The 19,928-nt window shown below is 43.9% G+C and overlaps 1 protein-coding gene across 5 annotated transcripts in view; it reads left to right on the top strand.

Moving 5' to 3' along the window:
* Positions 1-19,928, top strand: part of XRCC4 (X-ray repair cross complementing 4) — a 607,418-nt gene that overhangs the window by 165,058 nt on the left and 422,432 nt on the right. For all 5 annotated transcript variants that reach the window (XM_029573821.1, XM_029573829.1, XM_029573847.1 and 2 more), the window contains one exon: positions 2,181-2,371. In XM_029573821.1, coding sequence (XP_029429681.1) covers positions 2,181-2,371 — 191 coding nt within the window. The remainder of the gene's footprint in view (positions 1-2,180; positions 2,372-19,928) is intronic.

The following is a 19,928-nucleotide window of genomic DNA, read 5'->3' as shown; positions in this document are numbered from 1 at the left end:
TGACCTGGTTGTCCGTCCGGATCAGAACTTCCTTGGACAACAACTGATCTTTGAACGCCCACAAGGCGTACCGTATCACCCGAAGTTCCAGAAAGTTTATTTGACAGCGGGCTTTGGCGGCGGTCCAGAGGCCTTCGTGCGGAGGAAGCATCAGTGCTGAGAGTCACCTAGGGCGGCACGGGTTGGAAAGATCCTTCCACCAGGCCAGAGATATCCGCAGAGGGTCCGTGACAGTGACCGGAGCCTCTAGATCCTGAGATGCCTGCCGTCACTGGGACCTCAAGGCCCACTGAGGGCTCCTCATATGGAAGCGGGCTAAGGGAGTCACATGGATGGAGGCCACCATATGGCCCAGTAGGTGGAGCAAAAGGCGTGCCTGCACCCTCCTGCTGTAGCGGACAAGGGTAGCCAGCAAGACAAGGGCGATCGCCCGGTCCCTGGGCAGAAAAGCTTTCGCTTGTGCAGTGTTCAACCTGGTGCCTATGAAGTCCAACTGAGGGGACGGACACAGGTATGACTTGGGGAAGTTTATAATGAACCCCACCGTCTGCTGAGTCTGCACCGACGAGGCCAGAGCTTGCAAGGCACTAGAGCGAGAGTCGCTCCTGACCAGCCAGACATCCAGGTATGGAAACACATGGACTGAGTGATGCCTGAAGTAGGCAGCCACCAGGCAGCTGCCCTTTGGGCTGGTATTGAGCGGAGGGCTCAATACCAGCCCAAAGGGCAGCACTTAGTACTGGTAAAGTGCATTCCCCACCACAAAGCGGAGGTACCTTTGGTGTTTGGGGGCAATCAGAATCTGTGCTTACGCCTCCTTGAGATCGAGGGAGCAAAGCCAGTCTCCTTTTCGGAGGAGCGGGATCAGTGTTCCCAGAGAGACCATCTTGAATTTTTCTCTTATGAGAAACTTGTTCAACGCCCTGAGGTCGAGAATGGGGCGCAAGCCGCCATTCCTTTTCAGAATGAGGAAATACTTCAAGTAGACCCCTTGGCCTTGCTGGTGGCGAGGGACCGGTTCCATCTCACCCGATGCAAGGAGGGTGGAGAGTTCCGTTTGAAGGAGCACCAGATGGGTGGATGAACCCCACGATGGACATGGGGAAGAGGTCTCTGGGGCCAGCTGAAGTGCAGACAGTATCCCTGGTGAAGAACGGAGAGGACCCAGCGGTTTGATGTTATCTCTTCCCATTGACAGGCGAAGCTGAGGAGCCTGCCACCAACTTTGGGGGATCAGATGTCAGGGGTATGGCCAGCTGACTTGTTCTCCCTCACCGCCAGTCAAAAGCCTGTGGCCGAGGCTGGCTGGGGAGCCAGATGGGGATTAGGCACCCACTGTTGGCGGAGATGACCCTTGGAACTGGCGCGAGGCGGACAAGTCCAAGAGGCCAGAGGATAATATTTCCTCTGCCGATAAAAAGGTTTCTAAGAGCCTGGCCTGCAGGGTTTCCTGACTGAGGACGGCTCTTTCGAGGCACTAGTGGACAACTGCTGAAGGATATCGTGATAGAGCTTCAGTTGCGCCATCGCATCCGGACTTTATCCCCGAACAGATTCTTGCCTGTACAGGGGAGGTCGGCAAGTCTATCCTGGACCTCCGGCTGGAGATCAGAAGCCCAGAGCCAAGCCATGCGTCTGGCGCTGATGCCCATGGCGGCTTAGCTGGCTGCTGTTTCAAAAACATCGTAATTGGAATGCACCTCGTGTTTTCCCGCCTCCAGGTCCAGCGAGGCAATGGCAGCAAGGGCTTCCTGGTGTTGTTGGGGAAGACCCTCTGTGAAATCTTGGACTTGTTTCCAGAGATTGCGGTTGTACTGGGTCATATAAAGCTGGTAGGCAGCAATGTGGGCAACCAGCATGACGCCTTGGAAAATCTTCCTCCCCAGGGCATCCAGCTACCTATCCTGCTGTCCTAGGAGAACACCTGTTACAGGTAAGCAACTGTGCTTTGCCAAGGCTCTACTGCTCACATGTTTCAAACTTGTGATAATTCCGACCTTTTTTGTATCTGTGGCCCAATTAAGATATTCTGCAGTAGGAAAATTTAAATGTCTGCTTGATAATCATGTATCAGCTGTTTTTAATGTACCTTTCCTGCTATGTGCCCAGATGCATTTTATTTTTCAAAGAGATTAGTTTTAAATATGCTTTTGTCTCTCTCTTTCTTTTTTTAAATTCAGTTTCTGAAGACGAGATATCTAAGGAAGCTTCTGACATGGAAATGGAAAGAGAGAAGTACGTTGATGAACTGAGAAAAGCTCTCACACTGGGTGCAGAGCAGCCCAGTAAATACAATTTTGATTTTTCTGAAGAGGAAGAAAACTCTGAGACCTGTCATTTTTCATATGAAAAGAATCTGAAGGATGTATCAGTAAGTGAAAGGCACACTACCAGTATTAAAATGTTATGACAATGCTACGTACACATGTTTCTATCTTTTAGAAAATGTGCATGAAATGACCATTTTTGTGAGTTAAACTTCAGAATCAAACTGACTGGTGTATAAGTTTAGTTTACAAATGCTTAATTGTTTGAAAGAAGTTTTATGTGGACATCTTGCTCTATTCATTAACTCTTCTGCCACTTGAGGCTGCAGTTAACCAGTAGGGATGGGGCTTTTTTTTATTCTAATATATGGCTCATCCCTGTATGGCATCCTGCAGGATTCCATTATTCCGCTGACTCCATTTAACATGTAGTGCAGTCTCTGGGAAACCTATTCAGACCTTTTGGGATCATCTACTACTGATATGTTGATATTAGATTAAGGATTAGATGAAGGCCCTTCAAAAATGTGTTTTCCTGCTTTTGCTGCTATCAGTTAATGATTGGGACTGAATCTCCTTCAGCTGAACTTGGCTAGAATGAAAGATTTTTACATATTTATTTGAAAACATTTATATTAACAAAAAACCTCTCACTCAGACCAATGCAATAACCTGTGCATTTCCTGGCGTGTAGCCAGATGGACTCAGAACGAATGGGTATAGTATGCTCGTGCTAGCAGTTGGAGAAGGAACCAGCGCACCTTTCCAAGGCCCTCCAGGGGTAGAAGCTCCCAGCGCTTCATTCCCTACAGGAGTCGCTACCAGGCACCTCGTCCTCAGGCCCGGAATCAGTCCTTTCGGACCAAGCAGCGCAAGAGGGGAGCAGGCCCGGGCTCAGGTCCCGGCCGCGCCTCACAATGAGAATCCGCCGATTCATCTGGGGGACGGAGCCATAGGGGGCAGGTTAACCCTCTTCTACCCCAGATGGGTCGAGATTACGTCGGACCAGTGGGTCCTCGCCATCATCCGAGAGGGGTATTATCTGGACTTTCATCACCTCCCTCCGGACAAGTTTGTGGAATCTTCATGTCCCATACACAAGAAGGCAGCATTGGAAGCTACCCTGGCGAGGCTCCTGTCCTTGAAAGCCATCATCCCAGTACCTGCATGGGAAGTGAATTCTGGACACTATTCCATTTATTTCATGGTACCCAAGAAAAGGGGGCACCTTTCGACCCGTACTGGACCTCAAGTCAGTCAATCGATACTTAAGGGTCCCGAAGTTTCGCATGGAAACCCTGCGCTCCGTCAAGACCGCAGTACAGCCCGGAGAATTCCTCACCGCCTTAGACTTGTTGGAAGCCTACTTGCATATCCCGATCCATCCGGATCATCAGCGCTACCTACGCTTCAAGGTTCTGGGACGCCACTTCCAATTCCGGGCTCTGCCCTTCGGGTTGGCCACGTCACCGCGGACCTTCACCAAGGTGGTCGTAGTGGTAGCAGCGGCACTCAGACGGGAAGGAATTCTGGTCCATCCCTACCTAGACGATTGGCTGATCAGCGCGAAATCACGAGAGGAGAGCCATCGGACAACCGACAGAGTGATCGCCCTTCTGGAGAGCTTGGGCTGGGTAATCAATCTCAGCAAGAGTTGCCTTCAGAGGAGTACAGTTCGACACCCAGGCAGACACAGTCAGTCTCACTACGAAGAGAAGGTTAAAACTCCAGACGCATATCCAGTACTTGATGGGAGCCAGTCGGCCCATAGCTTGGGATTATCTGCAGGTTCTCGGTCTCATGGCATCCACCCTGGAAGTGGTCCCTTGGGCAAGGGCCCATATGAGACCTCTCCAACACTCCCTGCTCTCTCGCTGGAGCCCTCGTCTACGGAACTATTCCATGCACCTACCTCTGCCTGCCAGAGTACGGACCCAGTTACGGTGGTGGTTGCAGTCCGACCACATGAGCAGGGGGTCGAAGATGTCCTCCCCCACGTGGACTCTGCTCACCACAGATGCCAGCCTGAGCGGCTGGGGAGCACACTGCGAAGGACTCACCGCACAAGAGCGGTGGAACAGAGAAGAATCTGCGTGGAACATCAATCGTCTAGAGGCTCGGGCAGTCCGATTGGCGTGCCTTCGATTTGCTCACAGACTGAAGAACAGAGCAGTCAGAGTGATATCAGACAACGCCACCATGGTGGCATACATCAACCGTCAGGGCGGAACCAGAAGCTGACAAGTATCTCTGGAGATCGCCCCACTGATGGCTTGGGCAGAGGCGAATCTTCAGGACATCTCTGCCGTCCACATTGCCGGGAAGGACAACACCACGGCAGACTTCCTCAGCAGAGAAAGCCTAAATCCGGGAGAGTGGCAGCTGTCACCGACAGCCTTCCAGATGATTGTGGATCACTGGGGGATTCCGGACATGGATTTACTGGCAGACAAGTCCAATGCTCAAGTACCCAGATACTTCAGCCGCAAGCGCGATCCGTTCTCACAAGGGATCGATGCCCTGGTTCAACCATGGCCTCCAGGGACTCTACTATATGCCTTTCCTCCGTGGCCTCTGCTGGGCGCCATCATCCACAAGATTCAGAACCACCGGGGCCTAGTTCTTCTAGTGGCACCAGACTGGCCAAGAAGACCCTGGTACGCGGACATGAGAAGACTACTGGCAGGGGAGCCTCTTCCCCTGCCTCCTCTCCAGGACCTTCTACGTCAAGGGCCCATCCTCCACGAGGATCCAGCGCAATTCTCTCTTACGGTTGGCCATTGAGAGGGCTAGACTGAAGAAAAGAGGTTACTCGGAGCCCGTGATAGATACACTCCTCTGAGCGCGCAAGTTTTCCACATCCCTCACCTACGTAAGGATCTGGAGAGTATTTGAAGCATGGTGCGATGCTCATGGCACCAACCCACATGTGACCACAATTCCGATGGTTTTAGATTTCCTGCAGGATGGGCTTCAGAAGGGTCTCTCCCTCAGCTCTCTCAAGGTTCAAGTGGCTGCGCTGTCTTGCTATGGTCCCAGGAGGGATGGCAAGACCATTGCCAAGCACCCAGATGTTTCTCGCTTCCTGAAAGGAGTCAAGCATATTCGTCCGCCACTGAAGTGGCCAGTGCCATTATGGAACCTCAACCTTGTTTTGGATTTCCTCACGGGATCCACCTTCAGACCCCTTCGGGGCCTGTCTCTCCGTTCTCTAACCTTGAAGATGGTGTTCTTGCTAGCGGTGTGCTCAGCACGCCGCATCTCAGAGCTACAAGCACTGTCCTGCCGTGATCCCTTTCTCAGAATCACTCCGGAGGCTATCCATCTTCGCACGGTTCCCTCCTTTCTACCTAAAGTGGTCTCACAATTTCACCTTAACCAAACCATATCCTTGCCTACCACGGCGGGTTTGAAGAAATCTGAAGAAGGGCGTTTATTACGCCATCTCGACATCGGCAGATTGCTGCCCAGATATCTGGAAGTGACACAAGACATACGAAAGACGGACCATCTGTTCGTCCTGCACAGTGGGAAGAAACAAGGTGAAGCGGCCTCTCGGCCTACCATCGCCCGCTGGATTAAAGAAATTATCCGAGCAGCTTACATAGAGGCTGGGAAGTCTCCGCCTCTACAGGTCAAGGCTCATTCTACCAGAGCACAAGCGGCATCCTGGGCAGAATCCAGGATGCTGTCGCCGGCAGAAATATGTAAAGCGGCGACATGGTCCTCCCTCCATACCTTCTCCAGGTTCTACCGTCTGGATGTCCAGGCCAGGGAGGACACAGCATTTGCAAGGGCGGTCCTACAAGGTCCTCAGGCAGCCTCCTGCCCAGGCTGGGAGTAAAGCTTTTGTACATCCCATTCGTTCTGAGTCCATCTGGCTACACGCCAGGAAATGTTGAGATTACTTACCTGATAATCTCCTTTTCCTTAGTGTAGACAGATGGACTCAGCATCCCGCCCAGCTGCCTGTGTACAGGGGTTTCACCGATTCAAGGTAAGCCATGTCATCTGTTTACATAAGAGCGTCCCCTTTCCCAGGTGTCGACGCCTTCCGGTTGGGAATGCTGGTGGTCTCAAGCTACTATCCATCGGTCAGGGGAATCCTGTTTCACTATTTCATTGAGCGTCAGTACACACATCCATAACAGCTTTTGCAAGGAAGATTACTGAGTTGCTACGCTTCCTGTGGGGGTATATATATACCCGTGCTGACGTCAGATCCGTCTCCAACTGCTAGCACGAGCATACTATACCCATTCGTTCTGAGTCCATCTGTCTACACTAAGGAAAAGGAGATTATCAGGTAAGTAATCTCAACATTAAGAGCCTGTGCACTGAATTTCAGCGCCGGCACACGCATGTTATAAAATCGGCATGTCCATGTGTGTGCGCCAGGAAGTGCGCTCACATGAACGCACACGTGGACTTCATAAAATCTACCCCTAAATGAATAGATCCCAAGCTACTAATCCATATCAATTAATAGCAGTTTATGGACTTCTGCTCTAGGAACTTATCCAAACCTTTTTTAAACCCAGCTACATTAATTGCTGTAACCCGATCCTCTGGCAGTGAATACCAGAGCTTATACCTTGAGTGAAAAGAATTTTCTCTGATTTGTTTTAAATGAGCTACATGCTAACTTCATGGAGTGCCCTCCCCCCCCCCCCCCCAGTCCTTGTATTACCTGAAAGACTAAATAACCGATTCACATTTACCCGTTCAAGTCATTTTGTGATATTGTTAACCTCTTTCATATCCCATCTCAGCCGTCGCTTCCCCAAACTGAATAGCCCTAACCTCTTTAGCCTTTTTTCATGAAGGAGACATTCCATCTCCTTTATCATTTTGGTTGCCCTTTTCTGTATTTTCTTCAGTGCAACCTTATCTTTTTTGAGATGCTGCGACCAGAATTGCACACAGTATTCAAGGTGCGGTCTCACCATGGAGCGATACAGAGGCATTATGACATCCACCATTTTATTTGCCATTTGTTCCTAATAATTTCTAACATTCAGGCCGATATACATTTAATCAAGTTTACGAATGTCTCCCTAAAAGTTTCCCTGTCCTCTTGTGTTATTATATACCGCCCCTGAGGCAACTGTTTTAATGTATTCCGCCCCTGAGGCGACTGTTTATTGTATCCCGTCCCTGAGGCGACTGTTCAGTTCCTTGTAAACCGGTGCGATATGTATGCTATACAGGAACATCAGTATATAAAAATTAAAAATAAATAAATAAATACATAAATAAATGTTTATTTTCCCCTTCAAAAAAATGAAGATTTGTGAGGCAAGGCTTGCCTTGGGTAAATCCATGTTGGCTGTGTCTCATCAAACCATGTCTATCGAAATGTTTTGTGATTTTATTCTTTATAACAGTTTCCATGATTTTTCCCTGCACTGAAGTCAGGCTCACTGATTTTTAGTGAGCCTGGATCTCCCCTGGAGCCCTTTTTAAATATAGGGGTTACATTAGCCACTCTCCAGTCTTCAGGAGCAACGGACGATTTTTTTAATGATAGATTTACATACACCGAGTTAATGTGTGAAGGTTGAATGAACATTTCAACTCAGGAGGGGAGGGGCTGAATCTGAGTGTAAATAGAGGAGCAGATCTTTTGCTGTGCGCCCAATTTAGGAAGCCTTTTTTTTGTTTTGCTGTGCTCCCAAATTAGGAGCCCTGTTTTTGTTGTGCTCCCAAATTAGGAGCCCTTCTTTTGTTGTGCTTCCAGCTTAGGTGCCCTTTTTTTGCTGTACACCAAATTTAGGTACTCCTCTTTTGTTGCACTCACAACTTATGAGCCCATCTTTTGCTGTGCATCCAATATAGGAGCCCTTTTTTTGCTCTGGGCCCAATTTAAGAGCTCATCTTTTCTTGTGCTCCTAGCCAGCTATCACGGTTATGCTTAAAAATTGTTGAGCCACTGCTACTTGCCCTCGCGGGTAGTGGGGGGGAGCCCTGGTGGCAGATCCATCATTAGAAACTTTAGTACACCTCTGAACAGGAGTAAAGTTTCTAGCGCCAAGAAATTGTGCACTCAACCAGCGCACCACTCTGCATTGGGAGGGAATGCTTAATGCCTTCATTTGCATGGAATTTCTAAGTGAGGGCGCTGAGCTGAATGCACATTTTGTGCAGGTAAAACTCCTTCCTGCATCGGGAGTAATGTTTACCTGCACAAAATGTGCACCCAAGTGTGGTAAACCATGTGTTCATCTGAACACACTTGATTGCATCGGCCTGTCTGTGTGGGTTCTAAAGCTCTAAAACAGTTTCACGAGAGAGATGGAAGGTGACACTACTTGTCAGATACCCTTTTAATGCCTCTGCATTGATACTGCTAGAGAAGGTATGAATGCATGATTAAAGACACAGCCCTGAAATTATTCTCTCTAGGTAAATCCTTGGACTATGTGCAGGTGGAGTATTATTCTAAAAGGGCAAACGTTTCCTGCAACTTCTGCTACTTTAAAACTGAAACTAACTCACCTATTTTTTAACTTTTTTATTTAACAAACCAACAGGCATTACAGAGTATCAAACTGCAGAACATAGAACATACATCACAGAATTGACCAGAATAGGGAAATATTTCTTCATATTGATTGTGGCCTATAGTAACTTGTAGCAAAGCCATTATAGAACAGAACATTTAATCCAACTCTGCATGGATTTCAATCTAACAGTCAGTACCTACCGGTAATTAAACTGATGAACTGACCCATAACCAGTACCTATCCCACAGATGAACTATTCCTGAGGGTATAATTCATTTTTTCTAATAACACAATCTAGTGCAATTATTTCTGCTAGTGTGCTATAAATGGCAGAGTTTTCTGCAATGTGGCTGTTGTAAATCTTGCTTTATAAATCAATTGGAAACTTAGCTTCTATTAATGTTTATCAAGTACATCATTTCAAATGCTCCACAAACCTAGGAGATAAAGAGTGGATGAGAAAAGTATCTTCCCTCTTAGAATTTGTGCGTGACATTGCGGATGGGACTGAAGGTAAGGTTTGTCTTTTTGCAGATGATACTAAGATCTGCAAAAGGGTGACATGCTGGAAGGAGTGGAGAGAATGAGACTGGATTTAAGGAAGCTATAAGAGTGGTCGAAAATATGGCAGCTGAGATTCAATGCCAAGAAGTGCAGAGTCATGCATATGGGGTGTGGAAATCCAAAAGAACTGTATATGATGGGGAGTGAAGGGCTGATGTGCACGGAGCAGGAGAGAGATCTTGGGGTGATGGTGTCCAACGATCTGAAGTCGGTGAAATAATGTGACAAGCCTATAGCTAAAGCCACAAGAATGCTGGGCTGCATAGAGAGAGGAATATCTAGTAAGAGAAAGGAAGTGATGATCCCCTTGTACAGAGCCTTGTTGAGGCCTCACCTGGAGTACTGTGTTCAATTCTGGAGACCTTATCTCCAAAGGGACAGAGACAGGATGGAGGCGGTCCAGAGAAGGGTGACCAAAAAGGTGGATGGTCTACAAAAAATGACTTATGAGGAGAGGTTGAAGAACCTAAATATGTACACCCTGCAAGAGAGGCGGTGCAGAGGTGATAGGTCAACAACAAACCTTTTACGTTGGAAAAAAATCAGTAGAACTAGGGGCCACGATTTGAAGCTCCAAGGAGGAAGACTCAGAACCAATGTCAGGAAGTATTTCTTCACGGAAAGGGTAGTGGATGCCTGGAATGCCCTTCTGGAGGAAGTGGTGAAGACTAAAACCGTGAAGGATTTCAAAGGGACATGGGATAATCACTGTGGATCCATACTCTGGAACTCAATCTCAGTAGACCTGAAGTGGGAAGAGAACTACCACAGTTTTTGCAAAGGCCTGAAATTCTACCTTTTTGCCATGATTTAGTAATTTTAGGATCAACAATATTCCCCACCAAATTTGTAGCTTAGACGTATGTATTTTCCATGTATTTTCATACCTCAGTTCTGATGTAAACCAATATGATGTTCACACGAATACCGGTCTAAAAAAAGCTGTTAAATAAATATTGGGGCAGATTTTAAAACCTGCGCGCGGGCACAGATTTGTTTGCGCAACCTGGAGCGAACAAATCTAGGCCCGATTTTATAACATCACACGCAGCCGTGCGCATGTTATAAAATCCAGGATCGACGCGCGCAAGGGGTTGCACAATTGTGCAACTTGCGCACGCCAAGCCGTGCAGCCTGCCTCCGTTCCCTCCGAGGCCGCTCCGAAATCAGAGCGGCCTCAGAGGGAACTTTGCTTCCACCCCCCTGCACCTTCCCCTACCTAACCCACCCCCCAGCCCTAACTAGAACCCCCCCTTACCTTTGTTGAAGAAGTTACGCGCGCCGGCCAACGGCCGGCCCGCGATCCCTGGCACAGCGGCAAATGGCCACTGTGCCTGGAGGCTCAGGCCACGTCCCGCCCCGGACCGCCCCAGACCACCCACGCTCCGCCCCTTTTTGCAAGCCCCGGGACATATGCGCGTCCCGGGGCTTGTATGCCCCGCCGAGCCTATGCAAAATGGGCTCGGCGCGCGCAAGGTTTTTTTTTTTAAGGGTTACGCGAGTAACCCTTTTAAAATCCTCCCCATTGTTAATATTAATCATGACTGCAAACTGTCTATTTATTCTCTGACTATGTTTTGATTGTTTTGAGTGTATCATATAGTTGTATAAATACCCCCTATTTAAAACTACTCTATTATCCATCTTCACAGGGTTTTCAACACTTGAAAAGTTGGACCACAAATTTCAAAATTAAAATTATATTACATGTATTTTTTATTATTTCACTGTTGTGTACAAGTCTGACTGTGGATTAATTTAAATGTATCACTGATTGGCAAAGAAGTTACTGAAGTGAAGAGTTGAGGAAGCTCCTTATGACATAGTTCTAGGGATCCTCCTTGCTAGCTTGCATTTGCTAATATAAAATCAATGCTTTAATCCTCCCTTAAGTGTAGATGGTACTTTCGAACCAATGCAGTATTAAATGTGTCCATTTCAGAACTTGGTGAGGAATTAAACCCATGTCTCGTATGTGGTACCAAGGTGTCATTGCTTAAAATTATAGCCCATTCACATTCCCCTTACCCAGATAACTGTATATCATTAACAAATATTCTTTTGTATAAATCCTTTCAAAACCATGGTTAAATGAGATGCATTTCTCATATGATACTATTAATAGTGAATCTGAGCCAAATATATCTAACTACCGTATATATATATGGAGAAAGAGAGAATCAGTATTTGTATACTAACAAGTAACAATTGGAATTATAATTTGTCTTTTTTTTTTTTATTTATAACAGGCAGTTTTGCCATAGAGATTTGAAAGTGATGAACATGGAAACGGTAGTGGGGCAAAATGTAGTCTGTGTCACTTTAAAATAACAATAGCTTTGGCACTTTTTGTGTACAGTGGAACCAGTGTATCAAGCCAGCTGCAAAGCAAACTGGACCACCCACACAGATAACTCAGTAAGGGGCCATTGAGTTCTGGCCATCTAAACTACTGACACCTAAACAAACACTGTCACAGAGTCAGTGATTTAGCGCTTGATCTAAGTAGGTGACCACTTTTAAGTAAATGTGTTTGAGCACGGTCAGTTTGTAATTTCAGAAATAATTTAAAAAGTAGGATGCAGATCCACTTAATTATTATTTTTTCTTAGCAACAATAATCTAAATGGAATAACTAGCTTTTGATAATTTAATTTATATCAAACTTTCTCTTTTATTGTAAGTTAGTATGACAAGAATTAAGTGCAAATATGTTCTAGTAAAAAAGCATATTGCAGTAAAAAAAAAAAAAAAGCTAGTGAAATAGATAAGCAAAGTTGGTGAATCTAAACTGTTTCTCCACAGTATTTGTAAAATATTTTACTGAGTATTTAGCATTAGGCTAGTGGAAGTAACCGATCCTTTTGCTTTTTCTTTTCTGTTGTCTTTGCTTATTTGTTGTTGTTGCTGTATTTCAAGTTTGGCTAATTTAACCCATGCATGTTAGCTGAATTTTTAAACAGTTTATGAAATCTCAGATAGGTATTATATGATCAGTGACGTACACTCACAAATGCACCTAAAACATTGACTAAAGTGTGTTGAGTGAATAAAGAAATCAGTAGTATGGAAAAACATTTAAATAGGGATGTTGCCTATCAAGGTTTGAATTACTACACAGCAATAATGATTGAAGATATATTGTTTGGGCAGCAAAGGTCATTTAGAGTTCGGGCTGTTTCCCAGGCAATTTAAGTAACTGCTGAATTAAAAAAAAAAAAATGCAGTCAGAGATAAAATTATACCACTAGGCTGGCATAAAGCTAACCTAAATCAAAGAGTAATATTTTACTTACTGAGTTATACTGAAAGTACAGTACATTTGGCAATGAATAGGCCTTTAGAATCGGAAGTTGCAGAAATAAGAAACCCCAAACTGAAATACTATGTAGTGATTATCTCAAATGGTATTGTCAGTACAGCATTGAGGTTCCAAGACATTTTTAAGATGAAGCAAGCACACATTTTCTTATAGCATTTTAATGTTAACTGAATTTGGGAATTTGTATCGATAAGATTACCCCTTCTTTCTGAAAAGATACCTTAAAACTCACTATATTTTTATTTTGTTTAACATAGGATGGGTTGGTTTTTCCCTAAAGATAAATGCCATCAAATATATCTTCTTTCTTTTATATTCTGTGCACATTTTATGAGGAGGGTTAAGACTAAAAATTATACTTAGGAGAGATTGTGATCTAAAATAAAATTATTATCTGAATTCTAGACTACCCATTTTACATACATGTGATAACAGCAAGCAGAGGCACTGTTATTGCACACCTTGGAATGGTTATTGCACTAAAGCGTAGTTGGCTTGTGATGGATGAACATTTGGAAAAATCATGTTTTACTGTATAGCTATGCAATGTTATTCTACCTGGTTATTCTATTTTTAAAGCTACTTAAAGGCCATAGATTCTGCTGGGAAGCAAACTATTTTTTTGTTAAATTAATATAAAGTTTAACACAAATAAAGAACAGCAAAAAATGTGTCCATTGAACCCATTTGGTCACTGGTTCGGAAAATGTTTTGAGCTAGTACTTTTTATTTTACTTTAATTTTTTTGTAAAGTCAAACATCACATACACTTCTTTCTAAACTATTATAAAATTGCTTTCTTTTTTATTGAAAAAGCAAAAGTAAAATGAGTATCAAAGTCACATAAGTAATCTTGTTCCTTTAAGAGTTGTGGACATAAACTTATGTAAAATGTGTGACTTTAAATCAGTTATAAATTCAGCAGTGCTTATAGAGACATTTTTTTCCCTAAATGATTGATAACAATTTGTTAGGTTGAAGTACCTGCTGGTTTATGGAGTTAAAATAACCTTTACATCCTCAGAAGGGTGAAACTTGTAAATTTAAAATTTATCTCAGCAATTCAGAGCTTGGCACATATCAGGAAATTGGGTTCTCTTCCAAGTGGCATTCGATTCATGGAGTTGCTTATGCCCACAGCAGTTCCTGGATAGGTTCTGTAAAGTGTTAGAAGGCAGTTGGATACTTAACAACCATGTATAAGTCATAAATTTGTCAAGAAAATAGTTTCTGATTGTAAAATTAGATTTTCCTTTTCAGGTTATATAAAACAATATTTGCTATATTGCACTATATTGTAGCTCCATAAAAAGAACTCAAAACAGCTTACAGTGGAGCAATTAACAATATAAGTGTGTGTATGTATATAAAAATGTAATAGGGATTAAAAACATTCACATAGATTTTAAAAGCCCTACTCCGGCCAATCCAGGAGATTCATACGTGACTTGGAAGTGCGGGCTGCATGGATTTTAAAAGGCCTGCGACCACACGCATATCTCCCAGTATGCACATTAAAAATGTTTTGGGAAAAGGGGCAGGCCATGGGCATGGTCTGGCTGGGGCATGGGCAGGCTGGGACTGCACCATGAAGTCAATTACGCACACAAGCGTGCGCCGAGATCCCACAACCGCGTATCTTGCTTCTGCTATGGACTGTGTGTAAATGTAATAAAAAAAAATAGAGTAGTCTGCGGGGTTTTAGAGTTCGGGGCTAGTAGGGTAAAAGGGGGAGGCAAGTTAGGTAGGGGGGGTTTAGGAAGTCCACTCCTTTACTGGGGCGAACTGGGATATAACTGGGAAATAGGCCTAATGTTGCCGCTCACACCTACTAAAATTCCCCCCCTTATGTGCTCAAGACTGCATTCATGTGCGTTGATATAAAATTGTGAGTGCATATACATGTGTGTAGCTGATTTTATAACATACACGCCTAAACGTTCATATTTTATAAAATTGACACATCCATGTACACGCACTGGCAAATGTGTAAGTTACAGTCATAGATTTTCTTGCCTGTATGTAAACACCAGAATGATTGGAGTGTTAGAATGTATGGTACTAAATGAAGATAATGACATAACAGGTATGTCGGAGACCTGGTGGAAAGAGGGGGTAACCAAGGGAACACTGTAATCCCAGCATACAACAACATATTTAAAGAACAGGGTAGATCAAATTGGTGGTGGGATGGCACTTAATGTTAAGAATGGCATAGAGTCAAGTAGGATAAATGTTCAACAGGAAACAAATTGCTATCTAGAATCTCTATGGATAGAAATTCCATGTGACATAGGGAAGAAAGTAACATTAAAGAGTGAATTTTCAAAGCCCTACATGCGCCAAATCATGGAGATATGTGTGTGTGGCTGGGCCGCGCGGATTTTTAGAGGCCCGCAACTACGCGCGTATCTCCTGGTACGCGAATTGGAAGGGGTAAAGAAAAAAGGGGTGAGGGCTGGCTGGGACTGCACAAGTAAGGCACAGTCCCACTGTAGCGCATACTGGGGTACATTTTAAAAAACAGCGCGCGCGTGTACTTTTGTTCGCGTACCACACGTGAACAAAAGTACGCTGGATTTTATAAGATACGCGCGTAGCCACGCGTATCTTATAAAATCCGGGGTCGGTGAGCGCAAGGGGGTGCACATTTGTGTATTCCTTACTGAAGATGTCCAAAAAATCTTAGGAAATATATGTGGTGGACCCAAAACCTGCAAGATCTTAAAAGTAAGCACCAAAGCTTTAAATTTACACTACAACTTCACCGGAAACCGTTGCAATTTTATAAGAAGTGGTGAAGCTTAATTTGTTTCTTTTTCTGTATTGTAATTTAAGTGGAAGATGGAAGACACAGCTGGCCCCCAACCCAGTACTTTTTTTTTTTTTTTTTTTAATAGAAAATTACTTGTGATAGAACCAGACAAAGTATAGAGAAGGGCAACAAAAACAGCTTGGATAAGAGATGATTTAGAGGGGATCTGATAGAGGCTTATAAAATTATATGAGGTATAGAACAGGCTGATAGGAAAGTTATTTACTTTATCAAATAGTACTAGAACTAGGGGATACTTATTGAAGCTAAAAGGTAGCATATGTACTATTAAGCTGCAGAACTTTTTTTTTTTAAATTTGTTTTAATATGTAACTTGGATTTCTGACTGCAGGATGAGTCAGGAAACTGTGAAGGTTGAGAAAAATGTTATGAGGTGGTTGGTTGGTAAATGTTTTATATGTTATATGTAAACAACAGCTGCACGGGCATACATGCATGTGCTTATGGCAGTTCGCATGAATGAGATAAAACTGGCTGTACACTTGTATATGTGTGGCAGTTTTGTATGGATGCGTGCTTGTGCGCGCAAATGCTAGCTCTGCTGTGTAAGTGGGGGATTTTATTTGATGCAAGTGCAGACACAGTTACCAGTTTCCCCAATCCGTTCCCAGTTTGTGCAGGTAAAGGCTCCCAACTTCCCAACTCCGACGGAGCGCACTGTTAACCTGCCCTTGGATGTGCGTTTTCCCTTACCCCTTATTCAGTAAGGGGCGGAAAACGCGCGTCCAACCCGCGGCACCTAATAGCTCCCTCAACATGCAAATGCATGTTGATGGCCCTATTCGGTATGCCCACGCGATACGGAAAGTAAAATGTGCAGCCAAGCCGCACATTTTACTTTAAGAAATTAGTGCTTACCGAAAGGTAGGCGCTAGTTTCTGCCGGCACCGGGACAGTGCACAAAAAAGCAGTAAAAACTGCTTTTCTGTGCACCCTCCAACTTAATATCATGGTGATATTAAGTCGGAGGTCCCAAAGAGTAAAAAAAAAAAGAAAAAAAAATTTAAAATGGGCCGGCGGCTGTCAGGCCGTAAACTGGACGCTCAATTTTGCCGGCGTCCGGTTTCCGAGCCCGTGGCTGTCAGCGGGCTCGAGAACCAACGCCGGCAAAATTGAGCGTCGGCTGTCAAACCCGCTGACAGCCACCGCTCCGGGTCAAAAGGAGGCGCTAGGGACGCGCTAGTGTCCCTAGCACCTTCTTTTGGCCGTTTCTACCGCACCACCTAATTTAAATACAGAATCACGCGCACAGGCGAGCGGGCGTTCGTCTGCTTTCCCGCAGACTTTACTGAATCGGCCCGTTAGAAAATAAACAGATTGAATTCCACCAATAGTGTTCATTGAGTAAGTCATTGTGCTTCCAGAAAGATAAAATAAGATGAATTGTGCCAATGAGAAAAAAATCTAGTAATTTGCAATAAGAAAAGGAAAGAGAAAAAGGCAAGGCTGCTCCATGGAGTTTAACTATTCGATATGTAATTGAACAGTCTAGACTTAAAATCCTAGAAATAGTCCCCCATATCTGTTTCCAAAAGAAAAAAAACTATAGGACAAAAAAACAACATATGTAAGATGGTAACCTTAGGTGAGGAACAGGACCAGCATCCTTGAGTGGACAAAAGGCCTGCACAGAAAAGTTTCTAGGGAGTCCAAACTGCTTGATGAGAGACAAAAAAGGAGGTTTGAGTCAAACTGGAAGACAGTGAAATACGCAGTGAAGAATTCAAAAAATATCTCCAGTCAACATCATCACCGGGACAGTTACATTCAGAGCACTAAAAAGGCCTAAAGGAGAAGGAAAAAGAGAATGTTTGAGAGCCTTATAAAAAATAGAGGCTAAATGTCCCAGAGAGCCAAAGTCCTGGTACCTTAAAAGTAAATTGGGAAGTTCAGTTAGGTGAAAGGCAAGCCTGCAGTTGGAGCCAAGCATAAAACTGAGCTGAAGGGAGAGAGTAATGTTGCAGAAATTCGGAAAATGAAATAAGGGAGCCATCCCATAATATCTGAGAAAGGAACCAAATCCCCCTAGCCTTCCAGATAGGTCAATTGAGTGAGGCACCTCCAATCAAAATATGTGGATGTAGCCAATTAGGAGCCAACTGAGAAAAACTCCATGACGGAGAAGGTGATGACCTAAGGCAGTGGCATTCCTTAAAGGCTCTCTGAATGGAAGAAAGGATAGGATAAACTTGTAGAGTGCGAGTGGGGGACATCCCAATAACAACCTCTAAAGAAACAGGGAAAATTAAGTCTCTTTCTATAGCCAGCCACTGGGGAGAGTCAAATGTATCCAGCATAGAAGAAAACCAGAGATAACCTTGTTGTAAAATAAAAGCATGATGGTATCTATAAAAATCAGGGAAGTTAACTCCCATGTGGCTTTTATCAGCTTTCAGCTTAGAAAGAGCAATCCTTGGCGTTTTATGCTACCACAGAAAGCGAGTAAGTAACTGATCAACCTGAGCGAAAAGATCCCTAAAAAAGAAAATTGAGACCATTGAAAAAACAAAATTGAGGCAAGGGGCTAGTACCATCTTAATAGTATCTAGATGATCCCACAAAGTTAAGTGCAGGGAGACCATTGAAGAGTAACATCTTTTAACATGGTTAATAGGGATGATTCACAATGAGTCAAAGTAACTAAAGTGTCCTGAGAGTAAGTAATACCCAAATATCTGAGTCCATTAGAGGAAAAGCTAAACAGGAAGGCTGAGATATCAATATGTGCCCCAAGTATATTTAATGCCAGCAGCTCAGTTTTGTGCCAATTAACACGATATCCAGAAAACGAGGAAAAAGTAGAAATAATGGAAAACAGAGGGGGAAGGGAAGCAGCCAGGTTAACAATGTATAATAAAACATCATCTGTATAAGCCGGTAGCTTATATGTCTCAGAGCCCAGAGCAATACCTTCTATGTTCGGGTTGGAGCATATAGCTAATAATAAGGGGCTGATTTTCAAAGGGTTACGTGCGTAACCCCCGAAAAACTGCTCCTGCGTGCGCCGAGAAAGCCCCGGGACGCACGTATGTCCCGGGGCTTCGAAAAAGGGGCAGGAAGGGGGAGGTCCAGGGGCATGGCGGAGGTTCAGGGGTGGTCTGGGGGGCTGTCCCGAGTCCTCTGGCACAGCGGCCTGTGCCGAGGGATGGCAAGCCGGCGCGAGCAAGTTACGCCTGCCTTGGGCAACCTTCTCAGTTGGACTGTTAGATGATCAAGGGGTTAGGCACTTAGAGAAGATAAGGCCATCGAGGAAAGATTAAATGATTTCTTTGCTTCAGTGTTTACTGAACAGGATGTTGGGGAGATTAATGATTCAGATGGACTGAACCAAATTACGGTAAACCTAGATGTGGTAGGCTTGATTGACAAACTGAAGAGTAGTAAATCACCTGGACCAGATGGTATACACCCCAGGGTTCTGAAGGAACTAAAAAATGAAATTTCAGATCTATTAGTAAAATTTGTAACCTATCATTAAAATCATCCATTATACCTGAAGACTTGAGGGTGGCTAATATAATCCTAATATTTAAAAAGGGCTCCAGGGGCGATCTGGGAAACTAGAGACCAGTTAGCCTGACTTAAGTGCCAGAAAAATTAGTGGAAAGTATTCTAAATATCAAAATCACAGAACATATAGAAAAACATGGTTTAATGGAACAAAGTCAGCATAGCTTGACCCAAAGCAAGTCTTGCCTCACAAATCTGCTTCACTTTTTTTTGAAGGTGTTAATAAACATAAATAAAGGTGAACTGGTAAATGTAGTATATTTGGATTTTCAGAAGGCATTTCACAAAATTCCTCATGAGAGGCTTCTAGGAAAAGTAAAAAGTCATGTGATAGGTGGATCATGGATTACAAACTGGTTAAAAGACAAGAAACAGAGACTAGGATTAAATGGACAATTTTCTCAGTGGGCCGTGGAGTGGTTTTTTTTATACCAATACTCGACGGTACATCATATCGGTTTACAGAGAACTTAACATAAATTACAAAGAACAAGGGAGGTCATGGGACACAGAACGTTGTGACTCAATAGAACAATGATCGATAACTATCTATAGTGGAAATAGAATAATATACAAATTAGATTGAAATATATACAATTGGATTGCTATACAATTGGAATGTATGAATAAGGTAAATAGGATTGATTGTTTTCAAACTTCGTATGAGTGATTCTCCATATTGGTTTAATGCTCTTTTGAGAATTCACAAACCAGCTAGATGTCTGAGATCTTCACAAATGAACTTTCTTGAAGTTCCTTCTATTCGTCAAGCCCGTTTGTTCAGTACTAGAGAGACTTCTTTCTCAGTTGCGGCGCCCTCCCAATGGAATTTGATTCCTCTGGATTTAAGATCTCTGGATGATGTTAAGAAATTTAAAACATCCTACAAAGATTTTCTTCTTACTCATGTTTTCGAGACGTAA

This window comes from Rhinatrema bivittatum, chromosome 1 (assembly GCF_901001135.1).
Source record: "Rhinatrema bivittatum chromosome 1, aRhiBiv1.1, whole genome shotgun sequence".
Taxonomy (NCBI): domain Eukaryota; kingdom Metazoa; phylum Chordata; class Amphibia; order Gymnophiona; family Rhinatrematidae; genus Rhinatrema; species Rhinatrema bivittatum.
Note: the sequence above shows the minus strand (reverse complement) of the source record. Positions and strands in the feature narration are given on the sequence as shown.